Raw genomic sequence first — 12704 nt, 5'->3', positions numbered from 1 at the left:
CTAACTTACACTATACAAAGAATGCTCTCTGAGAGCAGCTTGGAGTAAAAGTGCTTTTAAAAAATATATTTCTAGCTGTATCACATGCTTGGCTTATAGTCACTCCAGTTCTTTATGCATTTTAAAATGTAGGTCTCTCTGTCTAATCTTAAGGTTTTAATCTACTGCCTAGCAATGTTGTGTCTGAGCACCTTCCAAGTAAAACTGATAGCAATCAATTTCCTATCATCACTCACAATTTCTCTGTCACTAAAGCTGAACAGGTTATTTATTATTTGACAGTGCTCAGGTATGTACCAGGGTGCCTCCCAATACAGATAAAAGAACAAAGGAGCTTACAAGCCATGTCACAGATTCAACACATGCTTAACTTTAAGTGTGTGAGTAGTCCCATTGACTTCAGTGCAACAACTCACAAGGGGTTCATGATAAGTACGTGTATAAGTCTTTGCAGGATCCGGACTTTCAGACATGACACTATGCAGGGAGGGAGGATAAGAAGGACCTGATCCAAAGCCACTGAAGTCAATAGGAATCTTTCCAATAACTTTGATGGAATCTGGATCAGATCCCAAGACAGCAAGAAGAGCATGGGGCAAGAAGGGCAGGGGTAACATTAATGTGCAGTTGCTCAGGCCAGATCTACACTAGGAAAGTTTTGCCAGTATAGCTACAATCGGCAAACTCTCCTAAGCTTTGTCTACACTAGCTTTTGTCTGTAAAACTTTTGTCAGGGGTGTGAAGAAACAACCCCCCTGACCGACATAAGTTTCACTGACAAAAACACCAGTGGACAGCGCTATGTTGGTGGGAGATGCTCTTCTGCCGACATAGCTTCCACCGCTCAGTAGGGGTGGTTTAATTATGCTGGCGGGAGAGCTCTCTCCCGCCAGCATAGAGCAGCTACATGGGAAACCTTATAGTAGCAATTTTCTTCCTCAATCAGTGCCACTGTATGGTCTGTAGTGTAGACAAAGCCCTAGTGTAGACAGTTTATATTGGGGAAAATGCTTTTGCTGGTATACCTTATACCAGTTCCTTGACTGAAATAAACTATAGTAGCACAAACAATTCTATGCCAGTATAACTCAGTCTACTCTAGGGCTTTTGCTGCTATAGGACTGCCCTAAAATAAATCAGACCCCTAACTGACATCGCTATACTGGCAAAAGTTTCTAGAGTAGAACTGGCCTCTTTGAGGCTCGTGCCCAGCACAATGGAGTAAAGAACTTGTGCTTGGTTAAATACATGCAATATATAAAAGTCCTTGCTAGTGTAGTAGCCTTGGGATCAGCTCAGCAAGTGATTTTGGGGTGGGGTGTGGCAGCATGGAAGGGATTCAGAAATGTCCTCAATTTGCTGAGAGAGAGAGAAAAAAAAGATGCCAAAAGGGGGCAAAATGGCAAACTGTAATTGTCTCTTAAGGTGTAGCTCTGCCTCCTGCAGCCCTGATTCTGCAAAGGTGTAACATGTGCTTAGCTTTAAGCATGTGAGTTATTCCAGTTAAGCCTGCCTGTAAGTCTTTGCAGGATTGGGGCCTAATTTAGTAAAAGAATAAAACCTGTGTTAGTACAACATGCCTAGTAACCTTCTTTGCTCTTCTTTGTCCATAATGGCTCCTGCTAGCCCTTCTGTGGTACTGACTGAGGAAGAAAACTTCTGTCTAAAACCTTTTTCCCGAGCTGTTACCTAATCCTAGCTTTGCCTCCACTGTGATCAGAGCTCAGTTCCCCTCCGCAAGGTGCCCATATATAACAGCTAGCAGTTACTTGTTTCAGGTCATCTGATAGAATCATAGAAATGTAGGGCTGGAAGGGACCTCAAGGGATTATCAAGTCCAGCCCTTTGTGCTGAGGCTGGACCAAGTAAACCTAGACCATCCCTGACAGGTGTTTGTTCAACCTGTTCTTAAAAACCTCCAATGCAGCGATTCCACAGCCTGCCTTGGAAGCCTGTTCCAGTGCTTAACTACCCTTAGAGTTAGAAAGATTTTCCTAATACCTAACCTAAATCTCCCTTGCAGCAGATTAAGCCCATTACTTCTTGTCCTACGTCCTGTGGATATGGAGAACAATTGATCACCTTCCTCTTTATAACAGCCCTTACATATTTGAAGACTGCATTAAATAGTCCCTCCCCCTCCCCCAGTCTTCTTTTCTCAAGATTAAACATGCCCAGTTTTTAAAAACTTTCCTCATAAGACTCCATGGGTGCTCCGGGTCTGGACAAGATGGTCATTTCCTTTGTGGGAAGCTCGCTCAGACAATACATTCCTTTTGGAAACCATTTTCCAGTGACTAATGTTTAACTTTTGCCCTCTCCCAAAAATGAATGACTGTTTTCTGGGGGTGTCCATGTCTCATCTCTTTCTCTCTGAGAGTTGTGTACATATTCAGTCTCCTTTGTCGGGCTAATGACTCTAAACAACATCAGCATCTGCAAGGAACTCCCTGAGATTTGGATTTCTTATCCTAGGATTTCACAGAATCAAGAAAAGGCTTTTGGTTCCTGGAGAAACCTACCAAAAGGGATTTGTCTAAATACAGGCAATTTTAACAGGATCCCACACAAAACAATGGAGTACTTCAGTTAGCCTCTCTCTAGTCCAGTGGTTCTCACACTTTTGTACTGGTGACCCCTTTCACATAGCAACCCTCTGAGTGTGACCCCCCCCTTATAAATTAAAAACACTTTTAAAATATATTTAACACCATTCTAAATGCTGGAGGCAAAGCAGGGTTTGGGGTGGAGGCTGACAGCTCGCAATCACCCATGTAATAACCTCCCGACCCCCTAAGGGGTCCTGACCTCCAGTTTGAGAATCCCTGCCCTAGTCCAACACCAGCTACTCTACTTAACCATGCTACTTCTTCTTCTGGCCTATGCAAGAAGAGTACAGCCGTAGTCTGAACATTTAGGGACAATCCTAACAACTGAGATGAGGCTCACTGAACATTGATGAAACTTGGTCCTCTACCTTCATAGTTGAGAACATTGATAATACATTTTTGGGACTATTCACACAATCTATTAAACCTTTTTTCTCTCTGTATTAAGGAAAAGAAGCAGTTAAAAGCCCAGAGAAACAGGATTTTACATGCAACATAAGAGATAGGCCTGAATCCAATACTAAATGGTAGCTTGTGATCTAAACTATGTCCTCCCAGATGACTTATCTATTCCACCCAATGCCCCCCCCCCTTCCCAGGATAAGAATCTTAGGCACTTCCTGGTCAAGGTCAATTGGATTGGATTTCAGCTCTAGATCAACACCTAAACTCAGAGCTGCAAACAGACAAAGGTAAGTAAAAAACAGGACTGAGCAGCTACCCTGGCAATTCATGAACCAAATGGTGCCAGTGAAAAAAGACTTTGATTAATTTTACACTGGGGAAACAAAAGAAAACATCTTGTGTGATTGCACTAGTCATGCCATTTACAGCTGCTAGGTACAAATCTAACCTCATCAGTAGGTCTGAGAAAGGGAGTCATCTCTTTGTATGGTGAGTGTTGTGGGCATTTTGTCTGGGAGAGAAGGATATTCTACCTATCTGTCTATGTCAGGGTTTTCTATACCACTCATTACTGTAGTATCTAAGTGCTTCCCAGGCTGTGTTTGGGAATAGTTTTGTATCTGAATCCATCGGGGCATGTTGGGGTGCAACAGGGGGAAATATACACCAAGGTCATACAGAAAATATTAAATACAGTAGAACCTCCGTTTTATGAATGTCTCACAGGACACCTAAGACCTTTGTAAATGTGAGGATTCAGATAACTCCGGTTTTCTTGGTAATTGGTTGGTTGATTTAGCTCACAAGAGCTTCAGTTTCATGGATCTTAGTGGACCTGTAGAGCTTAGCAGATGGCGAGGAGTGAGGCTTCAGTCAGCACAGCATTTGGGGACCTACCTGCTTTATTGTTGAACAGTTTGGACAGTTGGATTTTCTCTAGGAAGCCCAGAGTAGTTGATCCAATGGGGTTTTCTTTCATTCTGAATAACATGCATTTTCTACTGATGGGATTCAGGTTCTCATTAACCTGAGAATGCAACACAAAACTCAGCTGAAACCAGAGCATTTCAACTAGTTTTGTGACAAAGTGTACAACGATGCAAACTGATGTGAAACCATAAATCAGCCCTAGGTTCAGCTGTGGAAAAAAAAATTAGACCAAGGTCCGTGGAAACATCCAGCATTTTAGTGCATCTTTGCATAAATGTAAACTGAGTTTTGCATTTATAACAAAGCAGGAAAGCAGGAGAGGTGCCTGTGTTTTCTAGTTTCAGGAGTAAAGTTTGGTAATAATACCATCCCATCTTCTTGCCCTCTCCTACCATGGTGCTGGGTTAGGAACACCCCGCCCTTTTGGTATAAATAAGGACACCTGGCATTCTCAGGTACTATGGCAATGAGCTCTATGGAAATGCCCACCAACAGTCACAAGGTAAATAAAATATCTTTTATTGGACCAACTTCCAATGGTGAGAGAGAGAGACAAGCTTTCCAGCCATGAAGAGCTCTACTTCAGGTGTGGGAAAGGAACTCCCCAGGTCAAAACAAAATCCAAGGTGGAACAGATTGTTAAGGAAAAGTAGTTCACACATATTGTAAGAGACCATTCAAAGTAGAGTGGCCTGTTAATACCTTTGCTGTCACAGGACAAAAAGAGGGGGTTAGTGGGTTATATGTTGTTGTAGTCGACATCCTGAGAGTGAAGGGCTATGAGGTACAGATGGACGCCCTGATCGTTGGAGCCCTGGGCGCCTGGGACCCCTGCAACAAGCATGTGCTGCGTACCTGCAGGATCAGTCAACTCTATGCACGGCTCATGCGGCACCTCATGGTCTCGGACATGATCCGATGGTCCAGGGACATCTACATCAAACACGTCACCGGCCACCGACAGTACCAGGAGGTGTGAGCCGGAGCGACATTGTGCTGCGACTACAAGAAAGGGACTGAGAGACTTTGTACATTGGACCATATGAACTGGAACCATAAACTCACTGAACATTAAATCTCATCAAATGAGGGGGTAAATCCATCCTCACCACTGTATCCACTCATTATACGCCACACCTGAACATAGCCATTATATGAACAACATACCCCCATATCTCAATGTCTGTAGTTTGACCCATCAACCTTTTACCCCCAATCAGGAATATTACAGTGTTATACCAATAAAATAAAAACCAGCAGGATCTTATTAAAGGGGAAAAGGCAAAATGCCACATTTATTGTGAATACAGAAAGAATCATAGTAAGCAGTTAGTTATAGCTATAACATTCCATTCAATTTCATATTTATTCACACATTCATTCACACACACACACACACACACACACACAGGTACTTCAAGGTTGTTATCATAGTTACCAGCCTTAGAGTTGCTCATGCCAAGCCACTGGCCAGGTGGCCTGGACATGAGGAGGGAGCAGGGCCTTGTCAGATGCTCATCTGACGCTCCTGGAAGTTGGTTTGCAGAATCAGACCCCAAAGTTCTCACTTTCTAGAGTCCATTTTTATAGGAATTTCTTCCTATGCCAGTCTATGGGAATTGCTTCATCATGCTGTTGCTGAATCAATCAGCAGATGGCACATTCCTGACGGCTCCGTGCTGCCAGATGTTATCTTGTTCTTTGGTTCTCCCATTCTTGAGGCTGTTGGGTGGATTCCAGTCTGCCCTCCGGGGGTCCTCTGGTTATTTCCACTTGACGCCTTCTTCAGCTGATGGACACTGTATTCTTAGGCTGGCACCAAACTGATCATTCAGTTATTATCCACACCAAGCATCCATCCACATACATCCTCTATCTCTATTTTAATCACAATTGTTAACAAAGCGAGATGAGTACAACAAAAGGGCAGGAAGTCTCTGGGTGCTGTTTCTGTTGTTACAGAGTATTGCTTTGAGTCTCTCTCCGTGTGAGTAGTTGTTGTTACAAAGAATTGCTTTGAGAATAGACTCTGTCTTAGAATGTACTAACACAATTAGCAGCTTGCAAGTTTCACACATAGAGGGAGAGAAACAGTACCAAAAACCAAGAGACCTCTTCATTAGTAATACCCTGGAATTTAAACTATGGGGAATCAAACTCATTTGTGATTTTAATACAGAACTTCTTTAATATGATCCAACAACAGATTATGTATTCCTTACGCCATCCGATCCTAAACTGAACTTCACACCCCTTGATAATCTGTACGTTATTTCCTGATAACAAGAAACTTTTATGCTTCAACTGTGTACCATTCACTTTTTTTAAACATCATCTTAATAAAATCCAGTGTCTCTGTTCAGTCCATGATTTTTGATGTCTGGCACAGTCATGAAATTAAGCTCCCAGGCTCATCTTTTGAAAGTGTTGTGCCAGTTTCCTCTGAGGATGAGGACTGACAGGTCAGATATACAGAGATCGCTTTGTGAAAAATGTTCACGCACAGGTGATACGGTGTTTTTGTGTTTTATCATTTTCCTGTGTGTGTTCATTCAAGAGCATAGTGATTGTCTGGTTTCACCCACATAGTTGTTATTGGGGCATTTAGTGCACTGGAAGAGGTATACCACATGTTGTGATAGGCATGTTTAGGACCCATGGATCTTGAAAGGTGTTTTGTTTGGGGGTGTGGATCATTGTAGGAGTGGCAATATGTCTGCAGGTTTTGCATCTGTTGTTCTGCCAGGGTCTGGTGCTGCTCTGAGTTGTGTCCTGATCTGTTGGGAGCTTGCTTCTGATGATGAGCTTGGAGAAATTGGGGGGTTGTCTGAAGGACAGAAACAGGGGTTCAGCAAAGATTTCTTTCAGGATGGGGTCCCCATCAAGTAAGGATTGTTGGTGTTTGATGATATCCTGTAGGGGTTCCAGTGTGAGGTGGTAGGCAACAACTAGGGGTATGTAGGCAGAGGGGGTTTTATTTCTGTATTGAAGCAGGTTTTCTTAGGGTATTTGGGTGGCCTATTCCATGATGCAATCTACTTCTCTGGTGGAGTGTCCTTGTATGGTGAAAGTGGTTTTAAGTGTGTTAAGGTATATCTTGGACTTTCTCCTCAGAGCATATTCTGTGATATGGCTGTAGATAACAGATTTCTTGGTGTGTTCGGGGCAGTTAGTGCATCTATGAAGGTAGGTGTGGTGATCCGTGGGTTTCTTGTATATAGTTGTCTGTAGGGTTCCATTGTTGAAGCTGATTGTGGTGTCCAGGAAGTTGATGTTAGTGTGGGAGTGCTCCAGAGAGAGTTTAATGGATGTGAGTTGGTTGTTGAAGGGGAAATCTATGAGGGAGTTTAAGTTGTCTGTCCAGAGGATGAAAATATCATTGATGTATCTCAGATATATCACTGGTTATATGGTGCATTTGTTTAGAAATTCTTCTTCAAGGTAGCCCGGGAAGAGGCTGGCATATTGGGAAGCCATCTTAGTTCCTATGTCTATGGCCATGGTTTGGATAAAGTGTTTGCTGTTGATTGTAAAACTGTTACGGGTGAGGATGAAATGGATGGAGGTATTAACTGGCCCCTCTACCTGGAATGGTCCCTAATAATCTCTGCTAACTACTGATGCGAAACAATCCCTTCCACTGATGCTAAACAATCCCTTCACCTGTGCTGTGAGTTCTGCCTGTGGCTTGGCAGCTTGTCTCCCTCACCAACAGAAGTTGGTCCACAAAAAGGTATGACCTCACCCACCTTGTCACTCTAATATCCTGGGACACACTGGGCTTCAACTACTGCGCATACAACAGTGGCGCCATATCAGACCCCCACCCCGCAAGCATCCAAAGCTTAATTTGCAAGGAAAGATGCGATGGGGCTCGAACATCCCCCCCCCCCCCCCATTCAGCAAGCCCAGAGGTGCGGGGGCTATGACCTGCCAAGCCCTAGAGGTGCCAGGGCTCAGCCCTGGCACAAATTAAGCGCCGCCTGCCAATCACTCCAGTGCACCGGGTCCATCCCTCTTTTTACGGCCTGCTGAGCCGTGCGTGCCCCAGCTGCAGCAGGCCCCTGGACATCCGAGCCGCCGCCCGCCTTGACCGGGCGCACACGCCGCGGCCCGCGAGCCCCAGCGGCTCTGTGCGGCGCGGCGCGGCGCGGCCGGGGCGCCTGGCTCGGGAGCGTGTGGTGGAGGCCGCAGCAGCAGCTGCTGCCAGGGGCTGGGCGGGCGCTTCATGATGGGTGAGTCCGGGGGCCCCCCGCGCCCGGGGGGCGAGCGGGAGGGAAGCGGCAGCGCCGGCGCGGGAGCAGCCGCCGGCCGCCGGCGTTCAAGGGGAGGGAGGCGGCCGCAGCTCGGGGCTGGCCCCTGTGGACGCCGCAGCGTGTTGGACTCTAGCTGAAGGGCCCGGCGCTGGCGCTCCGGGGAGCGGGAGCCCCCCTGCAGGGTGGGGGCCCCCCTTTGCTTAGTGCGGGGCATCCCTGGGGCAGCTGGCGGAGAGCCCGGCTCCCGGGGCAGGGGTTGTGCCGTGGAGTCGCGGGGCTGGGGAGCCTTCTGGCAACAGGCGGCGTAAGTCAGGGACGAGCCAGGAAATCATGAGGGCCACACCTTCACCCCAGGACCTTAGGGGGTCTAACAGCAGCTTGCAGGGGTCAGAAGCCCTCCCATCACTGATTGAGCAGGGGCTTTTTGGTGCCTGTCTGTCTTCTTCAGGGCGTCCCATCCTTGCCCCAGGAGGGGACCTCCCCTGCTCCTGGTTGTTTCAGGGGGATCAGGGCAGTCGCTGTCACTCCACAAATGGGATCGCAACGTCCCTGCCTTTAGGAATTCTTGTGATGAAATATTGTAGCAGACAGAGTTAAGTGCTCCAATTAGGGTGAGCAGATGTCCCGATTGTATAGGGACAGTCCCAATATTTGAGGCTTTTTCTTATATAGGCACCTATTACTCCCCACTCCCATCCCGATTTTTAACACTTGCTCTCTGGTCATCTTAGCTCCAATTGGGGGTGGTTTGTGGCTATATTTTTATATGATCTACGAGCAAAGGCAGCATGGCCCTGTAATAAAGCAGATGGATTATACTGAAAAATCACTTAGAAAACGAGACAAGCACGCTCTTGCTTCAGCCAGTTGCTTTCTGCCCTATTGATTTTGGGCCGCTGTTATGAATTCTAGGTCTCTTACCCTCTCCATAAGCAAACACTGTGTGGAGTATATAAATAGCTCACTTCTCTGCTGTTGGAGGCACTGTGCCACACTTCCTGCTTGTTCTCAGCGCATGCACAGCAGCTTCCTTACTGCTGCTGGAGTCCCAGCTCAGAAAAAGAGGGACAGAGACGATGAACCGCTTCTAACTGGAAAGAAGAAAGGAAGAACAATAGCCGGGGTGCAAAAAAAGAGGGTCTGATTGACTTCCCAAGGGGCGCTGTGCTCTCAGAGCTTTTTCTGGTGAAGCAGGAAAGCTCCAGCTTCCTGGGTGTCCAATGCCGAACAAACACCGTATGCTCAACAGTTAAATGAGCCTCAGATCTGTGTGACAGGAAAGTGCAAATACCGATGTGAAGGAATCTTGCTTATTCTTCAAAAGAGGAGGCATGCAAATTGGAAAGGGAGAGGCAGTGTGAGGAAATTAAGACTCTAACCTCTTTCCCTTGTCCACTGTTTTACTTGAAAAAATGCCAAATGTGATGCCTTTTTGAAACCCTGATGTGGGAGAATGTAAGCTGCTTCTGTGGAATAGCTGCAGAATTCAGACAGCCTATGCAGAACCAGGAACCAGCATGTACCTTCTTCGTACTGGACTTTTATTGAGATTTGGCTATTGGAAGAAGTCCATCTTTTAACATAGACTAATGGTTTAGTTTCTTCTAGGATTGTCTGAGCTCTGCATTCCTGATGTTTCTTCTCTTCAGATACTGTAAGCTAGCTGCTCACTATGATGGAGTCCAGAAACCAGAGGGTTCTGAACCTTGATGTACCATCAGTCATTTAAATCATTAGGTAAATCAGTGACCTGTTAAACTGGAAAAAACTACTCTTAATCCAGCTGGGTAATATAGCATGACATTCCTTCCTTCCCTGAATAGAAAAGTGAAGGAGGCTGATCTTGGCACTGAGGGAGGGGCAGAGTACTGTGAGTGAGAGCCACAGTTACAGTGAAATGAAACTAGCCCTGCCAGTATATTCGTCATTACCATTGTAAACAGCTAAGGTGGAGCAGCAGATCTGGCAGGAGGCGGAGTCACTTTTTGATTCATTTCTCTATTCTCTCTCTCTCTTTCTCATTCATATATACTGATCCTGCCTTTTCCTGTAGCCTTTTAATGTGCTGCAGCGTTCATTGCTTTGATTTTGTCTCCTTTGATTTCCTGTCAGGGCTGACCCCTAAGGATGCTTCAGGCCAGAGTGAAGTTAATTGTAACCGGAGATGACTTTGGCTACTGCCCAAAGAGGAACCAAGGAATCGTGGAGTGTTTCCTGGCCGGAGCAGTTTCCAATGTTTCCCTTCTGGTCAATGGCAGCGCTGCACCAGATGCAGCACAACTGGCGAGAAGGTAAGCTACTTACTTTGGTCCCCTTCACGAGCAGCCTCTGCAGGCCGTACGATCAGAGCCCAGACTGTGACGTTCAGTGAATTCATAACATTTATAGCCAAATGGAAAAACTCAACTTTCCCAGACTTGGGCAGGAAAACTAGAGCTAGAGCATAGAGAGACAAGGTGGGTGAGGTAATATAAGTTGTTATTCCAACTTCTGTTGGTGAAGAGAAGTTTTCGAGCTTACACAGAGCTGTTCTTCAGGTCTGGGAAGGTACTCAGAGTGTCACACCTTCTATTTAGTTGTAACATCTTGTTACATAAGAAGTTAACACGTTGCAAGAGTCCATTCAAGGTCAAGTGGGCAGTAACTTGACTGCAGTTGTAGGACAAGGGAGGGTTAGTGGATTACAGATTGTTGTAATGAGCCATACATTCAGTGTCTATCCAGTCCATGATTTTTAGTGTCTAGCACAGTTATGAATTTAAGCTCTCAGGCTCATCTTTTGAAGGTGTTATGCACATTCACCAACAGAAGTTGATCTAATAAGAGATATTACCAACCTGACCCACCTTGTCTCTAATATACTGGGACTGACTCAGCTGCAACACTGCTTTATTAACATAGTCAAACAAAGTATACTCATCTGCAAACGTTACTCTAAGGGTACGTCTACACTGCAGTTCAACACCTGCGGCTGCCCCGGGTCAGCTGACTCAGGCTCGTGCTAAGGGACCGTTGAATTGCAGTGTAGATGTTTGGGCTCAGGCTGGAGCTTGAACTGTATGACCTCCCTCTCCTGGGATCCCAGAGCCTGGGCTTCAGCCGGAACTTGAACATCTGCACTGCAATTAAACAGCCCCGTAGCCCAAGCCCCACAAGCCTGAGTTGTTTTTAATTGCAGTGTAGACGTATCCTAAATGGTTCTGCTTTCTCTTAGCCACTACTTTGCACATTTTTCCCCCTCACATGTATGGGGGGTGGAATGGAGATTATACTGATAGTTATTTCTTTCATTGTCACAGTCTGGGTTTGTTGGTCTCTTGCTTTCCAGAGCACTTCAAGGGACACCACCACGCTTTAAAAAGCAAATGTCCTTACTGAACTGCTTACACCCTAGATTATTAGAACTGAATGAATTTTAAACATCTCACTTATTTTTACTATTTATGCTGTTTGTTTACTTTTTGCATTTCACTCAGCTTGGCCACTGAAAATAAACTAGCAGGTTCCACTCTCTCTGGTTCTCAGACACTAGTACAATTTTGCAATGTTTGGGTTGCAAACCTGTGCAATTCCAACCAAAAAACCATAGTTTTTAATAGTCATGAAAGCATTTTACTCATATTAGGTTTTGTAAAACCATTAATAAAAAACACACACACAAAAAGAAGTTTGGGGTGTCAGGTACCTAACTTATTTTATATATTCCTGATTACTGCAGGGGCTCTTTAAGAGATGCTGTCACACTTGGCTCTGTATCACATCACACGGTATGTTCAGGGCTCCTGGACTAACCCAGCAAATCCTTTAATATGAAATATTACTTGTAACTCATTTAGAAGGTAAAAGCCAGCTTATACCGCAGCTCCAGACTGGGTTAGCACTTGGAAAGAGAAGTACTTCCTGAAACAGTGAGCAACTCGGTGAGCTGGACCTTGAAAGCACTGTGTAGACTAAAAAGCGGGCTCTGCTGGGACTCTGAAACCTTGTGTCCCATTTCCCAACTCCAGTTGTTCACGGGTGACAACTTTATATTGGGAACTTCATACTAGTTCTCAGTGCACATCCAAAGCTGCCTTTGGAAGAGGTTTGGATATGCTTGGAGGGTGGCATGTGTGTTTTGCATGGTGTGTATAACTGTAGTTATATTTTAAAGACAAGAATGTCTTCAGTGAATTTGGCCATCAGGGAAGGGGCCCAATTGGCAGCCCTACGGACTGATCTTCTAGCAACAGATCATAGGTGGCACCAGGGCAGGTTTCCCACCATCATACATCAACCCTGAGCTAGGGACTTTCTCTAAGGGAAAGGCCTCCAGGCCCCTTCAGTCCATCGCCTCTCTGCCTACAAGAGACCAATTATTAGTGGTAGGTTTGTCTGTTGTTAGAAATTATATGCTACTGTTGACAGGAGAGCAGATCAGGCAGAAGGAAGTGTCAGGGGGAAATGTAACCTAGAGGCCTGCTTATTAGTAAATCAAAAAAATCATGTACAACGGTGAGGTTAA

General features: G+C 45.4%; 1 protein-coding gene across 2 annotated transcripts in view; it reads left to right on the top strand.

Moving 5' to 3' along the window:
• Positions 1-8043: 8043 nt before the first annotated feature.
• Positions 8044-12704, top strand: part of YDJC (YdjC chitooligosaccharide deacetylase homolog) — a 26717-nt gene continuing 22056 nt past the window's right edge. Inside the window, exons 1-2 of one of the 2 annotated variants that reach the window (XM_048821353.2) lie at positions 8044-8179; positions 10313-10491. In XM_048821353.2, the coding sequence (XP_048677310.2) occupies positions 10328-10491 (164 nt within the window). In that variant the 5' untranslated portion in view covers positions 8044-8179; positions 10313-10327. Of the gene's footprint in view, positions 8180-8977; positions 9938-10312; positions 10492-12704 lie in introns of those variants that run through there. The other variant, XM_048821354.2, reaches the window with a different exon arrangement.

This window comes from Caretta caretta, chromosome 15 (genome assembly GCF_965140235.1).
Source record: "Caretta caretta isolate rCarCar2 chromosome 15, rCarCar1.hap1, whole genome shotgun sequence".
Lineage (NCBI taxonomy): Eukaryota > Metazoa > Chordata > Testudines > Cheloniidae > Caretta > Caretta caretta.
The sequence above is the reverse complement of the archived record's forward strand: the minus strand, read 5'-3'. Positions and strand labels throughout refer to the sequence as shown.